Below are 21,693 nucleotides of genomic sequence, written 5' to 3' on the forward strand. Positions count from 1 at the left end.
GAATACTGCATACTGATCATGCTCTGCTTCAGTATGTCACAGTACATGTTGGCATTCATGGTTCCCTCAATGAACTGTAGCTCCGCAGTGCCGGCAGCACTCATCTAGCCCCAGACCATGACACCCCACCACCATGCTTCACTGTAGGCAAGACACACTTGTCTTTGTACTCCTCACCTGGTTGCCGCCACACACGCTTGACACCATCTGAACCAAATAAGTTTATCTTGGTCTCATCAGACCACAGGACATGGTTCCAGTAGTCCATGTCCTTGGTCTGCTCATCTTCAGTAAACTGTTTGTGGGGTTTCTTGTGCATCATCTTTAGAAGAAGCTTCCTTCTGGGATGATAGCCACGCAGACCAATTTGATGCAGTGTGCGGCGTATAGTCTGAGCACTTACAGGCTGACCCCCCACCCCTTCATCCTCTGCAGCAATGCTGGCAGCACTCATATGTCTATTTCCCAAAGACAACCACTGAATATGATGTTGAGCATGTGCACTCAACTTCTTTGGTTGACCATGGCGAAGCCTGTTCTGAGTAGAACCTGTCCTGTTAAACCGTTGTATGGTCTTGGCCACTGTGCTGCAGCTCAGTGTCAGGGTCTTGGCAATCTTCTTACAGCCTAGGCCATCTTTATGTAAGAGCAGCAATTCTTTTTTTTCAGATCCTCAGAGAGTTCTTTGCCATGAGGTGCCATGTTGAACTTCCAGTGACCAGTATGAGGGAGTGTGAGAGCGATGACACCAAATTTAACACACCTGCTCCCCATTCACACCTGAGACCTTGTAACACTAACAAGTCACATGACACTACTGAGGGAAAATGGCTAATTGGGCCCAATTTGGACATTTTCACTTAGGGGTGTACTCACTTTTGTTGCCAGTGGTTTAGACATTAATGGCTGTGTGTTGAGTTATTTTGAGGGGACAGCAAATTTACACTGTTACACAAGCTGTACACTCACTACTTTACATTGTAGCAAAGTGCCATTTCTTCTGTGTTGTCACATGAAAAGATATAATCAAATATTTACAAAAATGTGAGGGGTGTACTCACTTTTGTGAGATACTGTATATACAAGAATCAACACTGATCATTAGGAGCATAATATGTTAACCCAGCACTGCAAAAGACGTGAGCAAGTTAGCTTTGTCATGAGCCACTGTTTTACATGTGCTTTACTCGTGTGAACATGGGGCATGAGCTTAATGCAAATCAGCCACAGAGGATGCAGATCAGGCAGCAAGTTCAGCTTGAACGTAGTGTTGTAATAAAACAATAAATCTTGAGCTTGATTCTGACTCCACATCAAGCATTCCCAATAACAATACTAAAGCAGTACCATAGAGAGAACCAACAGTGGAAAATAACTGAAAATGCACAATAATACTGAAAAATGATTTTAGAAATTAAAACATGCACACGAACTGTGTGTTTTCAATAAAAACTGAGATAAAAATATTGATCAAAAACTGTTACATATGATGTGCTTTGAGACAGAGTATGCACCTGTCTCTGTGCAGTGTGTGTGTGTGTGTGTGTGTGTGTGTGTGTATTTTTCCAGCTCACTGTGGTGTGTTTACCGGCTTCACACAATAGCTGACTCTGACTGGTTATGGTGCTGGAGTTTCTGTTTGGCCTCAAGTCACCTGACAGAGTTTTTCCTTTTCTTTGGCAGGCTGTTGCTTAAACTAGTTTCAGTGATTGTGGGTAATTTATACTACTACTACTACTACTACTACTACGTTTTATTTATATAGCACCTTTCCATAGCTCAAGGGCACTTCACAATCAGGAACAAACAACAATTGAACATACAGACAAATTTTTTTTTTTATAGCTTACACACCAGTAAATACTGCTTCATTACACTGCAGAACATTGCTAACCAGTTCTAAACTCTTATCATTATTCATATTGAATGTCACGTGTGCAATGTCCACAGGTCACCTGACTATGTTCTCCTGTTATTTATATGGAAACATACTGTATGATCAGGGAACATCATAGACTTTATTGAAGAGTTCAAAACACCCGCATAGATCATTTCATCGGTTCATCTCTCATACTTCTGGGGGGAAAAATACGGCTCTTTTGGCATATTGTTCGGTGTATAGGCAAAACACAAAATGCGTAAAGATTGGCAGGTCTGGAGCAAACGCTACTGGATATCGTGGCAGTGTAATATCGTGTCGTCATGATAACATCATTATATTGCATAAGCCTAGTAGCCACAGTATTATTATAACAATTTCAGTAATTAGACACTGTGACACTAGTTCAGTACTACTACCCTGTTCAGCCCTACTTGCCAGACCAGATGCCCTGTTTCCAGTCCAAATATTATCCAATGAATAAAGTTTAATAAATATTCACCTCATGTCACGATAAACAAGGCATGCAATGGACAAATTACTACAAAACTACCAGCCCAAGTCAATTATTCAGCTCACAGTAAGAGATCAAGATCTCACAAGACTGAACAACTTGATAGTGTCAGTGATGATCAGTGCTAAAAGATCGGTGTCATCATTTTAACCACAATGTTTAAGGTCAACTAAGCCAGCTCTGCCCTATCACGCGACAACCACTAACTGGGGAGGGTGAAGGTAAACATGTGCTTCCTCTCAGACACATGAAACCAACCTCCGCAACTTTTCAAACTGCTGCTCAGACAGCGATGGCACATGGCAGTGTAACACACTTGGAGGGAAGTGCTATCTGCCCTCTTTTGTGTATATAGAAGCTCACAGACTCCCATGACTGGCTGGTGTCCCTGTTATTGACAGTGAAGAGACAGAATGCCATCCCTCCCGCAAAGAGCATGGCCTATATTGCTCTCTTGGACTCCCGGCCACAGACAGATGTGGCATTATTGGGATTCAAACTCCCAATCCCATGAAGGTTCTGTTTTGCGACACTCAGGAGCCACCTTTTTGTATTGTATGTTCAATTCAAATTGTACACTTTTTTGTAAAAATGTGGTGCTTTTATAATCTTTTCCTAAAAAAACAAAACACATCATTTTTGGCAGAAAGATATTATATTGTTGTTCGCTGAAATTTCAGTGCATCCCTAATTTAAAGCCCAATCATACCTATCATATCTTAACAATAATGTAAAATGCACAGAAATTTCTACAATAGAATATTTCAATGATGGGGCATGCATGCGCTGAAGCAACATCCGAGAGACAAGTTAGTACCTCTCATCACTTGCAGGTACAATCAAAATTATTCAAGCTCCATTCAATTTGGAAATCTCAATCATCCTACAGCGCATTTTCTTTGGACTTGGGGAGGAAACCGGAGAACCTGGAGGAAACCCCCGAAGCACGGGAAGTACGTGCAAACTCTGTATGCAAACAGCATACAGTCTCGAGGCATAAACTGAACCCCCAACCCTGGAGGTATGAGGCAAACGTGCCAACCACTAACCGCCCCCTCCCACCCCCCCGTCCCCCCCCAACATAAAAACTTGTGTAACAGTAAAACGTACTGTTACAAAGCTGACACTGGAGACTCCTTCCATAAATGTTAAATAAAGTCTCCTTAGAAAACTTCACCATATTAACAATTAGCCATTTTTTCTTTGTTAAAAAATTATTTTTTTAATTCTTAGTATAATAATTTATTAGATTATATGGAGTGTCCATGATACAAGCCCCTGTGAATTAGCTGTCACTGTGGAAGTGATAATGTATAAGAAAGCGCACCTTATATAGACGTGTGATTTTTCTTGCAGCCAGTACTACTGTCTGAGCCATGAAGTTAGGGAAAATTAATCAACACCTTCTCACCAATCAATAAAGCACTGCCGGGAAAGGAGTGCTACATGTAGAACTGGCACAGGTGACAGAGAGTCACGATAGGGAGGCTCTGTCGTGTGGGAGTTGGGTAAACATCCCCTGAAAGGCACAACCATGCTGTACTCACGTTCAGGAGTGCTGGGTGAGGTCAAAACCCACAGCATGCACACATTCCAGCTCTGAGTCAGCCTGGCAGCACCGGGCACCGCACTCCATGCGAACTGTTTCACAAACAATGCTTGTGGTGGGCACAATAAGCATGGCGCAGGCCTGCGCCGCAGCCTTCTCTCATAATATTTACCCTGCGAGCTGTAAATCCCACCTCAGCCTGCTTCCAAACACATGGGTATGACGCGTCGGTGTGGAAGCAGTCTGGAAGTGGGTAGGAATGTAGGCAAACTGTGTTTACAGTGCATGTGGCTCCACAGTGCGCACACCACACCACCTGCTCGAAACATGTCCCGGCCTTTCCTAGCGCAAGGCAACAGGGCAAACATGACAAAGCAGAAAAAGAGCCCCAATCACTTCACACAGAGTCTATGAAGAGCTGACAGTGGTGAACTAAAGGAGTCATTTATCCTAGGAAAACAGCTCTAGCCTACAGCTATTTGCACATTAAACACACCCACCCACACACACACACAAATCCCAAAAGATATATTTAATAATCCAATCTCAAACTTGTTCATGTGACATCACTAGCTTTTCTTTCTTTTTTTAACATCATTGACTCAAGAGTATTGCTTCACCTAAAATAAAAGCTCGATTTCCTAATTCATCTTCAGTAACCGTTTCATCCTAGTTAGGTTGTGGTGGATGTAGAACCTATCGCAGGAACACTGAGCACAAAGCAAGGGATACACCCTTCACACCTAGGAGCAATTTACACTCACCAATCCACATACTGCAGGGATTCCCATACTTTTTGGACAAATGATCCAAAACAGACCTTATTAATGAATTTTCTGCAAACTGTTGTTCCACAAACTCAGAGTCACTTGTTCTTATTGCTGAACTCCTAAGCTAGTACAAAAGACTCAAACAGCACCTACAGTCTCAATGTGGCTGGTTTGAGTGTGACATTCTGTAACGTTTCAAAAGAGTCTTTATAGTCACGGTGATATTCGTAGCATTCATTTGTAAAATAAATGAATTAAACAAAAGAGGAGATTGTGAGATTGTCTATTAAACCCCAATACTGGGGTTGCAACCCATAGTTTAGGAACCAGGGTGTTTTTACAATGTGGGTGGAAACTGGAGAATTTGGATGAACCCGCATGTAAACACAGGAGGAACACGCAAAACTCCACAAACATAGTAACCCGAGTTAAGGATTGCCCCAGGACGATTGCGATGTGAAGGCAACGCTACCTATTGTGCCACCGATTGTTAATGTAAAAGTTTATCAACAAGCATCGCAAACTAAGCTAGCGGGACTGAGGAAATGTCAGTGAGCTTACTAGTTAGTTTAGCTAATATAACCATTCCAGCAGTAGCTATTAGGCTGCATTTGACTAAAGATCTTAACTCGTATCCCAGACCTTTGACTAGGAAAAAAATAAAGAAAATAAGGGAAAGAGAAACAGTGTAGTGTAGTTTTGTAGAACTGCTAAGGTTAAAAGGCACTATATAAGTGCAGACCATTTACTTATTCGTGTGTTAAATCTAACACTATACAGGTTGCTGTTTTGAGGAATAAAAAAAATATACTCATCACAATTAGTTGCTAACAAAAATCGAACATAGAGGCATCCATATTTCTTCCCACTTTGTAGCGTGAATGCACAGAGATCGATAATGACATAATTCCCACTTCCGAGGTAAATCGAATACAGCATTATTAGCTAGCTAGTGTTCTTTGAAGCTAGCTAACATTAGGTACTGTTTGTTTGTGTAGTTAAAACTGGTAGCCAAGTCTGCTAACATTACACAACATATTTTATTGGCAATCACCAAATTTGATGTAAACAGTATACAATAAAAAATGACCTAGTAATAACCTTCGATTAACAATTACAGAAAAATTCTTACTGTTACTGACAACAGATCAGAACTTACTTTTGCCAAACCTAATGGTTGCGGTCTGTGATAATTTTTTGTTACAGTGGTAGAACTCACAATCCACCATTATCAAAGCTTTTTGAAAATATTATTGAATTATTATAGTTATAATTATTATAGTTATTTGGGCACGATGGTTTAGTGGTTAACATGTTTGCCTCGCACTTCCGGGGTTTGGGGGTTAAAATCCTGCCTCCACCCTGTGTGCGCGGAGTTTGCATGTTCTCCCCGTACTTCGGGGGTTTCCTCACCCAGTCCAAATACAATGTTTTCAAATGGTGTGAATTTGTGTACGATTATGCCCGGCAACAGGTTGGCACCCCATCCAGGGTTGTGCCCAGAGTTTCCTGGGATAGGCTCCAGATTTCCCCATGACCCTGTATGGGTCATGGATGGATGGATGGATGGATTATAGTTATTAGCTTACTTGACTAGTCACCTGATGTCACCTAACACCTAATGTGTTCTCTTAGTGGAAGGTTCAGGAATTAAAAGCTTTATGAATCCAATAAGTAGCCAGGATATTGTTCACTTATGAATAATGAGCCTAATATTTGCATATTTCATAATATTAATACAATTAAAGGGGTCCCTGGCTGCGAAAAGTAAACCATTACGAGTACCAACAAATATGAAGCCCGAGGGGTAAGAAGGGAAATTTTGTGGAATTCTAACTAACATGTCAATGATTAGAAAGAGGGTGCAACATTCTACCGAGTGTCTCTTCTGACAGAACACGCTAACCAAAAAACACACCAGTCTCAGGAATGTTTCATTGTCCTCTGAACTGGAAAACAGAGCCTTTTCTAAAATACTACACTCACATTCAATTCTCTCTCTATCTCTCTCTGCACTGCTCAGAAAGTGCTAATCACTACTGATTTAGCAAACGCTCTGCCCTTTGACCAACGGTGCAGATTATCCCTTTCGCATTAGCGTCTAGAGTGTATGGGCTTGCGTAGCGCTGCACTCTTTTTAATCTTAAGTGTATTTACTCTCAGGGCTTGAGTGAACTCCATGGGTAAACGCACGGGTTCTCTTTGTTAAAGTTACCACAGCCACGTCATTCAGCTGACCTAAATAGTTACACCGCTGCACTTCAGCACTGTTTCACTATCACCAATGGCGACGTCAAGCGGCACAAGACTTTGGCGTAGAAGAGAATTTTATTTTGCTTTTGAAATAAATGCCATGTACTTCGATGTGAACTCAAACCCAAACACAAAGCTGTATTTGTAATGGGATTTAATACCCTATGTGACATGACCAAAACTGGAAGGTTTAGTTTTTTTTTTTAGGGATTTCCCTGCTGAAAAATAAAGCTGGCAGATAATCTTTGCCACCTACTCAGTGCTGGTGGAAAGGAAACCATTTCTGAATCACCGATGGTAATTCTACGGGATGTTATAAGAAAATAATACAACACTAAAGCAATTAGATGATAACTCTCCAACATGTATTGATCAATTAAGTCCAGTATTAACGAAGCTGGAAAATAACTACTAGCTTGACCAGCTCAGCGTGTGTTTTGGTAGTTGGTACCTGTGGTCAGGATTCTACAGAAGGGTTACACAGGTGAGTTGAAAAAAAAAATAAATAAATTTGAGAAGAAGCGTAAAACAGTGGCAGGCTGGAGATTTACACGACTCTACTGCAAATCTGCTGCAGCGGGTATGGACTGAAGCACTTGTTAAAAGTGCAGAGGAGATCGTTTTTAAAGGCAACAGCTACTCTTGATGTCAAAAGGCTTCATTAGAGCCCTCGCAATGTTAACTAACACCTTCTTCTGGGGTTTATTATGGACACTCTGCTTCTACCACAGGGCTACTTTAATATAACCAACATAACGTGAATGTGTATCCTGAACATCCATATTATTGATGCTACAGGTTATTATTGCCGGTGGGCTAGTATTGTATTATCTTAACAAAGGATACGACCACATAGGAAACCTTTCTTCCCCCCACGAGGTAAAACAAGTAACAGCATCTTTCTCCCGCGACGAAGTGATCAGATCCACATGCGGAAGCCAGATCTGCATAGCATTAGCATAGCAAGCAGAACATCTTAATTAATTTCCCACTAGAGCTGTCTTTTCCAACTGAGTGTGGAATAATGAGGGGAGAAATTTCCACCTTTGTCCAATCGCTGAAATGTTCATCCCATGTTTATTCGCCGAGTAAAATGTCATTACATTTCGGCATTTGTTTGGAATAGAACCATAGGTGGGGAATTATTTATATTTTACAAAAAAGCCTCCAGTTTTCATCAACAAAAATGAACATGGCTGGAATGCAGTCTCATTTCCCAACCTAGCACCAACATCCAGTTGCAGTGTGAACTACTGGTTTAATCTGAAACTAGAACGAGGTGCATGGTGGGATGGAGGGTGGAGGAGATTAGCTGCGGGCTGACATGAATGTCATGATTGATCTGATTCAGATGACATGCGCTTCCTTATGTTGAGCTCCAGGATTCTGTATTTCTAAAATATGCATGGCCTACATTCCAGTCTGATTCCAGCTTCAAACCGGTACCCTGTGTTTGAGCTCTCTCTCACACTCTCTCTCTCGCTCTCTCTCTGCTTTGGCATAGCTCATTATTCGAGTTTGACCCAATTTCCAGGTTCTTCTGCTGCAGCAGCTCAGCTGGTTTTGTAGCAGCTCAGTCTGACGAAGCTTTCCTGGCACACTTCTTCACAGCAGGGTTCCACACGATCCTGCACACCTGACCACACCTTCACACAGGAGTAGCAGAACCTGCTCCTTGTTCAGACTGAATCAGGGAGTCAAGAACCTCTGCTTCAGCTTAAACGCTTTTATATTTGATTTTTTTTTTTTAATCTTCCTTTTCCTAGACATCAAATATCCAAACATATGTGTGCTCACTTGGCTCCTGAAGATGCCTCAGTTTCAATTTGAATTTGCTGGTATTCAATTTACTAACCTGCGCAAGCTTTCTTTCTTTAATATATATATATATATATATATATATATATATATATATATATATATATATATATATTATTGATTTATATCTGATACCCACCAAATATCATGAATTTCTGATTGAAATCTAACAGGCTTTTTAAAACGTAGGTTATACAAAATAGCTCAAAATCCAATATGGTGCAAGTTTATGGTTCTGGAAACATTTTGTTTATTGTATTACAAAGAATCGGGGAAAAAATTTTGTTTGGCTGTTTAGGAAGAACGGACCAAAACATAAAACATCAGATTAATCTGGGTCTCATTGTTTGAGTACTGGGAAAGTTTCTGTACCTTTCTGCCACTTTCTGCACTCCATGTAGTAATAGGACAGTAAAAACATTTAGGAAAAAAACATATTATTTAAAAACTATCTCAGGCAGGTTGTGGTGGATCTGAAGCCTCTCCCAGGAACACTGGGCTGAAGCAGGAATATGCGTTAGATGGGATGCCAGTCCAGCTCAGTGCACAAAAACATGTTCATCTAGACGCCAATCCACCTTCCGGCATGTTTCAGGGAGGAAACCGGAGAACCAGGAGAGGAACCCACTCAGACATAAAACTCAACACAGACAGTTTGGGATCGAACCTAAACTTATCTGGTACCAAATTAAACAATTAATAAAATAAATAAAAAGCGAATAAAACAAAACCTAATAGCACATTTCCATTCAAGATCACAATTAAGCATGAACAGTTACTGAATGGCCATGTGGATAATGATAATGAGTGACATATTTACATATTTGAATATGTGACAGCATATCCACATTCAAATGTTCAGCATCGCATGTGCTACTTTCAGTCACTGACTGAGAAACTCTACTGAAATGTTTCCCTAATCCTTTCAGCCGTGTAACCCTTAGCACTGGATGTACTGGAATGAAATGGCTGTGAATCACCCTGGTGCTTGATTTTCACGCTTTTCTCCATTCGCATTCATTTTCTAACTAAATCTCACAAAATGAAGAAAGTATGTGTCGTAAAAAAGAAAAAGAAAAAAGGCAAGTCTTTTTCTGTGACTCTTATAAGGCATATAGTTGTTACACTCCATGTAGTGAGCAAAAACAGTTAGTAGAAAGTCTTTTGGGTCTTACAGTGAATTACATTTGAATGAAAGTTGGTGTAAATGTTAATTAAATCTCATTAATGCTTCATGAATTTTATTTATTCACCCACAGTTGTGTTCCTGATAAAGTTTCTAATACGACCCATGGCAGGGTTGGGTGCAGTTTTTGTGAGAATGACTTGCACAATCTCTCCTGTATTCTCCTTTTGACCCAGTTCAACCGTATACGCGACTTCATCACACTGAGTGTCTATTGGATGGCTGTTCCGGTCTTAATCCCCACAAACAAGAGGACTACAATCAGTCTGTTCAACTCCTGACACTGTTCTTTATCCTGCTCTGTCAAAACAAGGGCTGTTGCCACATTTCAGTCCAAATGTCATGAACATTTCTTTACCTCAGTATTATAAAGGTTCTAGCTAGTGATGCACCGTAAGGAAAATTCTGGGCTGAAACGAAAACCGAAAATTCAGCATGCACTTGGCCGAAACTGAATTTTTTAAAACCCCATTTTAAAATAGTTTTTTTTTTTTGTATAATTGTATTAATAAAAACTATTTTAACACTATTTTAAAGTGGGTTTTCAAAAAATATTAATATTAGACTTTTTAATTCATTTCATGAATTTAATGAATCTGAATTGAAAAACTACAAATCAATAACACGATCACACTTTTATTGATATTAACACACCAAAACAAAAACAATATTAAATATTATCCTTCATTCAGTTCTGTAACAATCAAATTTAGCACATTTTTTAAATCCAATTATCCAAATAATGTAAAGTTCTAGAAAACTATTATGATATGCCAAACAGCAGTCAAGTAATGAATTAGTCCTCTATTCTGTTTCTGTAAACATATTTCTGTGCAAAACAGCAGCAACAGAACTAAAACCAACATGAATTCTATTGGAATTGCTCCACACACAGCCAATTTTACTGCTTTCTATTTAAGCAAAAGTGGCAGGTTTCTCTTCAAGAACAAAAGTTGCTCAGCTTTCTGGCAGGAGAGACGCTTTCTCTTCTCATCAAGAACATGAGATGCTGCACAGAATATTTTCTCACTCTCCATGCTGGTACTTGGGGCAGATAAATACCTGTGTGAAATGGAAAGCGTAGCTGTGTGCTCGTTGTGGCACTGCTGTGGATCGGGGCGCTTTCCTGTATAATCTCGTCAAACCTGTCAGAAAGTGAGGGAGTTTGTGCCTCATCACACTCTGCTCTGTGCTGATTGAGATCGAGAGTGAAATCTGAGCAGCGAGCATTAAGGGGCGGGGCGGGGCGTGGTGGGATATATTTTCGCCCGAAAATTTCGGTGCATCCCTAGTTCTAGTTGGGTTTTAGAAACTTGTAATACTAAGGTCAGTACTTATTTATCATTAGAGATTTTTTTACATTGTGGAGGGCTTAGTGTTCCAGTAGGGGCAATGTGTCATGTAATCAGGGAAGGAACTCTGAACTACAGTTCCCAGCAGCCACTGCATCACAGTCACATGACCACCTGCACCCGAAACACGTTCCTGTTAACGAGCACGAGTGTATATAGCCACAGTTTGCACTGCATTCTTTTTCTTACGTTTGTCTTTCTTTGCCATTGTCCCTGTTGCTGTGTTTATGATCTTTGGTTTGTGTTTATTCTTAGCGTTAGTGTTTTGCTGCTGATTCATAGTTCTTGTTTTGTGTTTGGTTGTAATATTAATTAAAGAAATTCTGCACGTCTCCACTTTGGAATCGTGACACAATGCTGATACCAATATTCTTAAGTTTTGTAATTTGAACATGACCACCACAAAAAAGGAATTTCAAGAAAGGAAAATAAATACGTAAATAAAGCCTTGTTTCTGGGAAATGAGTCTTATTTTTGTAAAAAGAAAAATAATCTTGTCAAGCATGTTTTGTATTAGAAAGGTAAACTCGTTTTAAGAAAAATCTAACATTATCTTAATAAGATCTTCCAGCAAATATTAAACTAGACTTAATCAGTAACAAGCTATAACATGGTTTACGTAATGTTCCAGCAGAGGAACACTGCAACGATTGTTTTCCTTATTTTAAGAGTAAGACCACTTGTACAGCTATGTGTCATGGTTATGCTATAATCCATATTCCACAATGGACTACATTACCCATCACCCCCAGCATGTCACATGACCATGCTACATGTCCCAATGATCACTCACACCTGTTCTGTTCTGTGTGTAGTTTTAAGATCCAACAGCATTTTTAGTGACTAGATATGTTATTTTCAAGAATTCTTACCAAGTCAGTTTTGCTTACCTGATAGGCAGATTATTATTTTTTTGCTTGATTTTAGTAAACTTTAACTAGATTTAAGTAAGTCATTTTCAAGAAAGGCATTTTTTTTGCAGTGAAATTTAAATACAAAATTCCACATTTCTAAATATAAATGCTTCTGTACCGAAGGTTTCAACCCTTCTAGGCAGCTGCTGCTCTCTATTCATTTTATTTTCAGATTGCTTGAACTTGCATGTTTGATTTTAACTTATCTCATGACCCCTTTGACAAGTCATGAGGCACACTACATACAGGCGGAAACCCCGGTGTTTCACAGGCCATGTTGTATGGACATTAATGTTGCGTTCAACTCAACGTTGCAACTCGTAATTTCCCACCTCCAACCAGTAAAAGTCAAAGGGAAAAAACACCCCATCAACTTGAAATTCTGATTGGTCAATGTAGGTAGTCTTCTCAACTGCTACAGTGAGGGGAAAAAAAACTATTTGATCCCCTGGTGATTTTGTACGTTTGCCCACTGACAAAGAAATGAGCAGTCTATAATTTTAATGGTAGATTTATTTGAACAGTGAGAGACAGAATAACAACAAGAAAATCCAGAAAAATGCATGTCAAAAATGTTATGAATTGATTTGCATTTTAATGCGGGAAATATGTATTTGACCCGCTCTCAATCAGAAAGATTTCTGGCTCCCAGGTGTCTTTTATACAGGTAACGAGCTGAGATTAGGAGCACACTCTTAAAGGGAGTTCTCCTAATCTCAGCTTGTTGCCTGTATAAAAGACACCTGTCCACAGAAGCAATCAATCAATCAGATTCAAAACTCTCCACCATGGCCAAGACCAAAGAGCTCTCCAAGGATGTCAGGGACAAGATTGTAGACCTACACAAGTCTGGAATGGGCTACAAGACCATTGCCAAGCAGCTTGGTGAGAAGGTGACAACAGTTGGTGCGATTATTCGCAAATGGAAGAAACACAAAAGAACTGTCAATCTCCCTCGGCCTGGGGCTCCATGCAAGCTCTCACCTCGTGCAGTTGCAATGATCATGAGAACAGTGAGGAATCAGCCCAGAACTACACGGGAGGATCTTGTCAATCATCTCAAGGCAGCTGGGACCATAGTCACCAAGAAAACAAGTGGTAACACACTACGCCGTGAAGGACTGATATCCTGCAGTGCCCTCAAGGTCCCCCTGCTCAAGAAAGCGCATATACATGCCCGTCGAAGTTTGCCAGTGAACATCTGAATGATTCAGAGGACAACTGGGTGAAAGTGTTGTGGTCAGATGAGACCAAAATGGAGCTCTTTGGCATCAACTCAACTCGCCGTGTTTGGAGGAGGAGGAATGCTGCCTATGACCCCTGGAACACCATCCCCACCGTCAAACATGGAGGTGGAAACATTATGCTTTGGGGGTGTTTTCTGCCTAGGGGACAGGACAACTTCACCGCATCAAAGGGACGATGGACGGGGCCATGTACCGTCAAGTCTTGGGTGAGAAGCTCCTTCCCTCAGCCAGGGCATTGAAAATGGGTCGTGGATGGGTATTCCAGCATGACGATGACCCGAAACACACGGCCAAGGCAACAAAGGAGTGGCTCAAGAAGAAGCACATTAAGGTCCTGGAGTGGCCTAGCCAGTCTCCAGACCTTAATCCCATAGAAAATCTGTGGAGGGAGCTGAAGGTTCGAGTTGCCAAACATCAGCCTCGAAACCTTAATGACTTGGAGAAGATCTGCAAAAGGAGTGGGACAAAATCCCTCCTGAGATGTGTGCAAACCTGGTGGCCAACTACAAGAAACGTCTGACCCCTGTGATTGCCAACAAGGGTTTTGCCACCAAGTCATGTTTTGCAGAGGGGTCAAATACATATTTCCCTCATTAAAATGCAAATCAATTTATAACATTTCTGACATGCATTTTTCTGGATTTTCTTGTTGTTATTCTGTCTCTCACTGTTCAAATAAATCTACCATTAAAATTATAGACTGATCATTTGTCAGTGGGCAAACGTACAAAATCAGCAGGGGATCAAATACTTTTTTCCCCTCACTGTAGTTCCTTCCCCATTTATGGACTGATGCCAAATTAACTTGGTTGCCCATAACGTCAGAAATAAACAAAGAAGCACTTCTTACCTTTAAACAATTTATGCTGTATATACAAGTATTTGCTTTAGATCTACAAGATGCAAGATCTCTAAGGTACCATTTTTATACCCAACCATGTTACTGACCTGTTGCCAATTAACCTCCAGCTGTTTCTTCTTAGTAACGATTACTTTTCCAGCCTTGTGTTGCCCCGTCCCAACTTTTTTGAACCGTGTTGCGGCCTTGAAATTCAAAATTTCTTTCTTTTTCCTTAAAACGGTACATTTACTCAGTTTAAACATTTGATATGTTTTCCATGTTCTATTGTAAATAATGAATTTATGAGATTTGAATTTCATATGAATTTATGAGATTTGCAAATTGTTGCATTCTGTTTTTATTTACATTTTACACAGCGTCCCAACTTTTTTGTTTTTGGAATTGGGCTTGTAACTATACCGATTGGATTGAGGAGGAACATATACATCACTCCAGTTAGCTGGCTAGCTTTCGAGGTATCAGACATGCTGAGGTGGAAAATGACATCATCCCGCACTGCAAATTACTACTTACAAGGCAAGTCGAACGCAGCGTAAGTTACCATTTCAGCGCCAGTAGTCAACTCTGACGTTATTTTTATGTACAAGGTCAATAGGTTACCACAATTTATTTTAGTTTCTTTCAATTTGTTAAAGGTTTTGTGATTTATTTATTTATTTATTTTTAAATCAATGTATCATGCTACGTTGATCAGTGGATCATGAATTTTTTTCAAAAAAAACTAGAACCTTCCAAAATTCTAATAATCAGGACAAACTTGGTTTTACCCAATATTAGCAAAACATGGCTAACACATCACCTTGGTTCATCATTTTAGCAGTCTTTATTCCCGTGGTTGTTTTATTTCTCAGTCAGTATTATGTGATGTTGTTTCACTTGTTTTCAAGATATTTTGATAGACACAGTGCCCTCCATTAATATTGGCACCCTTGGTAAAAGATTAAAAGGTTAGACAACATCGACAATTTTTCATAGCCTTCTTTGCTCATATTTACCATGGGTGCCATTATTAGTGGAGGACACTGTATATGAATATAGAAGAGAAAAACACATTTTTGGTCTATATTCAATGTTTTGATTTAGCAGAAATTAATAATAATAATAATAATAATAATTAAAAAAAAGAATAACAACCTATGACAAAATTAGTCTTAATCAAGCATGGAATGTAGAAACTTCATTTTGTTTGACAGATAACAGGTTCATCCTACTGCACTGACTCACGACAATGATTTCAGTTCTATATGAAGGCTCCTGTAGTCTGTACATTCAGTGGAGAGTGTGTATATATAGATATATAGATATATAGATAGATAAAAGCCTGATATAATATCTGCCTGACTTTATTGGTAATAGTGATAATGAAGAAGATAAATTATTTATTAGTGCCCCATTCTCGACTTGGAGGCCTTACATGAAGGTGGACTTTCATTTCCTCCACTGACTGTCAACAAGTGAAATCTCTGGTTGTTGTGAATATAACCCGTATCAGAAGAATCCAACAAAAACAACAAGGAATTCCGCTATGCCACATTGCTTCGCTCCGAGTCAAACCCTCAAGAATATGAATCAAGCGCTGCAGGATCACTGTTTTTTGCGACTTCTTGGTAAAACGCCACAAAGGATCATGCACCATGAACGAGAAAACAACATTATGTAAGTGTGATCTAGACTGATAGCAAGTTTTAACTGGAAGAGACAAAGCTCTGCACCTCGCTCCCTTCGAGCCTTCGTCACAGCTCGAACTCACTCACTCACCATCCCTCAAGATACAAGGAAAACATGCATCAAGACTCTTGTCTGGTACTGGTCCTCAGGCGGTGGAATAAACTGTGGAGAAGTCAGTGCACGATATAAAAAATATGATGCAAAATGATCAGATGTACTGGATCAAGTGCTATTTTATAACCTACAGTACCGATTAATGAGGATGGAAGCTATATTGTTCAGTTAAACCAAATTTATTCTGAGTAATGTGAACTAGAAACTAGGACTATTCATACAGTGACATATCGTACACTATATGACCAAAAGTTTTTGGACACCTGCCCATCACATCCATATGTGGGTCTTCCCTAAACTGTTGCCCAAGTTGGAAGCACACAATTATCTAGAATATCTTTGCATGTTGTAGAATTACAATTTCCCTTCACTGGAACTAAACGGCCTGTTCCAGCATGACAATACCACTGTGCACATGGCGAGCTTCAGGAAGACATGAATGGCCAATGCTGGTGTAGAAGAACTCGAGTGACCTGACCTCAACCCCAGTGAACACCATTGGGGTGAATTGAAAATCTGACCATGCCCTAAATCTGTGCCTGACCTCTCTAATGCACTTGTAGCTGGATAAACACAAATCCCCACAGCTGAGGTCCAAAATCTTGCAGAAAGCCTTCTCAGCAGCAAAGGGTGGACCAACTCCATATAGTTTTGGAATGGGATGTTCAGCAAGCACATCTGTCTGTGTTAATTAGTTAGTTAGAGTTACATTTATATAGTGCTTTTCTAGACACTCAAAGCCCATTACATAGTATTTGGGGGGGGGGGGGGGTCTCCTCAACCACCGCTAGTGTGTAGCATCCACCGGGATGTTGTGATGGCCACCATAGTGCGCCAGAACGTCCACCACACACCAGCTATTAGTGTAGAGGAGAAGGTGATGTAGCCATTTCAGAGATGGGTATTATTAGGAGGCCATGATAGAGAAGGGCCAATGGGGGAATTTCACCTGGACACTGGGGTTATACCCCTACTCTTCATGAGAAGTGTAATGGGATTTTAAATGACCACAGAGAGTCAGGACCTCCACATGTTGGTCAGGTGTTCACATTTTGCTGGTCACCAACCCTGTTCCTGGAGATTTAACTTCAGCTCCAACTTTAGCTCCAACCATAATCCTGCCCACCTGACCATCTTATCATTGCCTTAAGAAGTTCTTAATCAACTAAAACAGGTGTGTTAGACTTTGGTTGTAGATGAAACCTACAGGGACCACTTTATTTATTTTTTGTTACATTGGATCACATTTGACAACAAAGAAATGAAACGCTATTTCAGTTCGCATTTTCTATCCCTGAATTTTCTTCATGCTTAAAGGCTAGCGCAGAGGTCACCAACCCTCTTCCTTGAGCTCTACCTTCCTGTTGGTTTCATTTCCAACCAAAGTCTAACACACCTGTTTTAGCTGATCATGCACTTCTTAAGGCAGTAATTAGATGGTCATGTGGGCATGATTGCGGTTGTTCCAGGACGTCTTCAGGAAGGTAGATCTCCAAGAACAATGTTGGTGACCACTGGGTTAGTGGTTGTGTTTAAAGACTGCAAACTAGACACTACTGAAAAACACCACCTTGAATGCTCTTGCTCAAGAAAATCTGCCAAGCTCAGAGGTGCGAATGTGACGCATTGCATTTGCATATTCTGAAAGGCTCATCCAGAAAATCGGCTCATGCAGGTGTGTTACTCATACTTAAATTCCCCTGGGTAAATACTGAAGCAAGTATTGAAATTAGCAGTACATTAAAAACCATCCTTATCCATACTGTTTTGTTGCTGTACTAACTCAGTGCTCTAACTCATGTTTGGTACTATTCTTCAAGCCTGACCTATTTGTACTAGGACGAGGACATGTTTATGACTGAGGCGACAAAGCGTGTCCGTAAATTGTTTTGCATAATGACGTCCGCCGAATGCTCTAAATGTAAACTCAAAGTGCTTTCCATCCTGCTAGTGAACTTTGAAAGATAGAGTGAGTCCTTTTGAGAGGTTGCGCAACATAATTGCGTTCAGTTTGTAATGGAAGTCGTGACTAATGAGAGCACATGGAGCAGACGGCGAGCCGATCGGTTGTTTGGCCATGACGGCTGCTCACACTCTTTAGTCTCGTCTTTGCGTGTGCTCCGTTCTAACCTCGAGCATCATCGTCTACGATAAACATGTTGCCTCGTGTTAAGTCCGACATTGCGAACGATAAATGCTGGAGCCATATTAGGGCTGAGCCTTGTGAGATTAATGAAGTTATATTGTGGTGTTTCAAGCGAATAAATCAGCCATTGTGACTAAGACTTGCACCTTTTACTGTTAGCACAAAGCTCTTTAGACAGAAACTGAACATTTTGCAACATTTAGTTTTGCATGTAGTTTCACTTTTCTCTGCACTACTTTCACTTTCTCATTTACAACAAAGGGAGTTTTTATGTAGGAAAAAAAACACTTTTGACTGCAACTTAGTTAGCAGGAGAAAAAAAAAAGTTCTGGATTATGAAAGCTTTTATACTGCTACATTGTATTACTTATAACATGATCAAGTGAAATCTAAGAGTCACTTACCAAAAATTTCCCCATTTTTGGCATACTCTGTCACCAAGTAGAGCATATTCTTGGTCTCCATGACCTGTGCAAGAACAAAGAACATTTTCAATATTCAAACTGTACTACTATATGTTTACACTACTACACGCAGTCCCTTCCTTCTGTCTTGCATCAGCTGATCCGGTGGAAAGTGCACGAGGTTCATAAGAATGGACAAACAGTTTCGGGGCCTTGTCTTGTGTTGCAGCGGGATTCATGCCTCTCCGTTAGCTCTACAATGGTGTAGGCATGAATCAGCCTGGTTGCTTGGTACTCTGCTCCATCATATGCTTGATTCATAGTGCCATGACCGAGACGCTGATATGTGGGAGGACTCCAAAATTAGCCGAAGAAAAAAAAGAGGTGAATACGGCTAAAATAAATAAATAAATAAACAAATTTTTAAAAAAGTAGGAGGCAGAGAGGATCTATTATAAATCAGATGCACACAGCCAATCATAGACACACTAGGGAGCTACTGATACAGATTCTGTTACTCGTTCATTCCTTTGTACTGGCATTTATTTGTGGGATAATATATAAAGTATATAATACTTGATTTTAATAAGTTTATTGTTAAACAATTCGCTGTTGGCTACTATACCACAGCACTGTTGGATGTTGTGATTGGTCTGAAGGTGTTGATTAATGTTCTATAACAGCACAGCTCAGACAGAACTGTCAGCCTCATACAGGGACTTCTTAAGCTTTTAAATGCAGGAGGGAGGGCTTTGTGAATACAGCTGCTATAACGCAAGCGATGACAGGAACATTATACGACATTAAACATAACCATAAACAAATAAAAGCATAATGTGTCATTTGTTAATTAAGAAAACATTTAATCACTGGCACAGTGGGGTATATTGTAGGGATAAATTCACACACTTAAAATCTGTATCCTAAGTTTATACGTTTTTGTAAAGCTGCTTCTAGACAATGTCCATTGTTAAAAGCCCTATACAAATAAAATTGAATTGAATTGCATATAATACAGAATAAAACGCATGCAATGTCCTGTCATTGGACAACAATCGACTTCAGGGTACTGCCAGTAGCTGATTAACCCCATCCGTGATTATTTTCCTATACCAGCACGCCCTGTTGAGTTTTATACCTCACATCCAACAAACAAATCATGCTCTACGGTTGTTTTTTCTCCCCTTGCCTAGATGGGAAGCATTGCCTTCTGGAGATTTTCATAACACGCCGGCCACTAAGTACTTCTGATCCGAGGCAGCTGCCAAATATGCAAATCATTGGAAACCGCTTGAATCATCTCATGTAAATTAGATTACAGAATTGTCCTGCTGGTGTTCGACGTGACAAACCACTAAGTCGGTGTTTAGTCAAATCAGCTTGAATTATGAAGACATAAATATTAAAACCCACCACCACACAATTACGTCAAAGATAAATGAAGAATATTGGAAAGAATATAACGTCTGGGAATCCAACGTAACTAACTAAGCTGCATAGGTCTTCCTCGCTGATAATTCCATACGCATGTAAAGCGATAGATATCTTTTTACATATATGTCTCTGTATGAATGTATGTCTTGGTGTGTATGCATGCAGCGTCTTTCTATCTTTCTTCCTCCACTGTCGCTGTGGACTTTGCTTATGTGACTAAAGCATTTCATTATGAATCATAATGCGTTCCATATTGTTCATATATGGCAAACTCAGTAAGTGTATTTGTGTGTGTGTGGATCCTGGATTCAGGGCTGTGGGAAGCTGGGGGTTTAAGATGACACAGCTCGAGCCTGCCGTGCTGCCCTCTGTTTATGTGGCCCGAGAGGAAATGACTAATTGACCCATGCAGCCTGAATGGAAGAGCTGTTGGAAATAATGATACACGGTGATTACGTGGCCACATTTGGACCGGTTGTATAATAACGAAGTGCTGTTCGCATTCCCTACAACTGAAGCAACCCGCAATCTTACATAAGGGGGCTGTGAGGTCACTCCAAGGGACGGATTAGCCATTAACTCTGTCCTGATATGTGAAACGGCGTCTGCTTATCGTTAAATGTGACGTGGCCTGATAGAACAAGTGGGATCAAAGTTACCTGGTACAGCTTAATGATGTGTGGGTGGTCCAGCATTTTCATGATCTTCACCTCGCGATAGATCTTCTCCAGGTTTACCGAGTCCAGCTGGGTCTTGTCTATGATCTTTATGGCCACCTGTCGAAGAACACAGCAGCACTCTATAGTTAGAGGACAGCCTAAAGCTCAGGGCTGCAGTCTGTGTGTTTTGAGGAGCCTTTGAGCTGTGTCTAAAGGGTTCCGATTCAGTTCTCACATGCCCCCATGATGAGAGAGGATACGACGGACACCAGTCTGCCGGGCCTGATTAAATAACTTTTTAACGTTGTGAATAATTTCCTCAGGCTAAACACTGCCAATTGACGAGGCGCTGCAGATCAAATAAAGTTACGTCTCCATAAACACTCCTCGTTTGAATGTTCTGGTTTTGCTCGAGGGATTCATTCAGCTCTGCTTCATTTGAAAAGAAAAAAGGAGAATAAGCGCTTAGCGAGTATGACCTCATCACAGGGAAAAACGAATCGTCCTGGAGAGTTTACTGTACACGCGGTATTGATTCAATATCGGTGCTTAACATTTTCACTAGTAAACCTGTCCCTCAATCACGTCAACAAATCTGTCCGTTTGTGCTTTGTGGATGTGATCACTAGTGGTACGTGGGGCGACTTGTCCAGCTGACCACTGAATGACCTCAGGGTTCATGGACAAAGCTGACGCCTTGCACGGAGTGACGAACGCTCCTGATCGAGTCAGATCACATCAAGAAATGCATCAATTGCATACAACATTTTTACAGTCCTCTTAGTTGTGATCATTCCCTAATGCACTGCTCGCTCTCTCTCTCTCTCTCTCTCTCTCTCTCTCTACTGCCGACGTGATTCTTGTCGTGTTCTCCGAAACCCTACACAAAAAGTTCTGATGGTTATCATGAGCACGTTGCTGTTA

At 40.4% G+C, this 21,693-nt stretch overlaps 1 protein-coding gene across 1 annotated transcript in view; it reads right to left on the minus strand.

Moving 5' to 3' along the window:
- sik2b (salt-inducible kinase 2b) overlaps nucleotides 1–21,693 on the minus strand; it is a 58,298-nt gene that overhangs the window by 35,117 nt on the left and 1,488 nt on the right. The window contains exons 2-3 of the mRNA XM_017490521.3: nucleotides 20,770–20,886; nucleotides 18,677–18,740 (exon numbers count right to left, since the gene is read on the minus strand). Coding sequence (XP_017346010.1) covers nucleotides 18,677–18,740; nucleotides 20,770–20,886 — 181 coding nt within the window. The remainder of the gene's footprint in view (nucleotides 1–18,676; nucleotides 18,741–20,769; nucleotides 20,887–21,693) is intronic.

Source organism: Ictalurus punctatus, chromosome 17 (genome assembly GCF_001660625.3).
Source record: "Ictalurus punctatus breed USDA103 chromosome 17, Coco_2.0, whole genome shotgun sequence".
Lineage (NCBI taxonomy): Eukaryota > Metazoa > Chordata > Actinopteri > Siluriformes > Ictaluridae > Ictalurus > Ictalurus punctatus.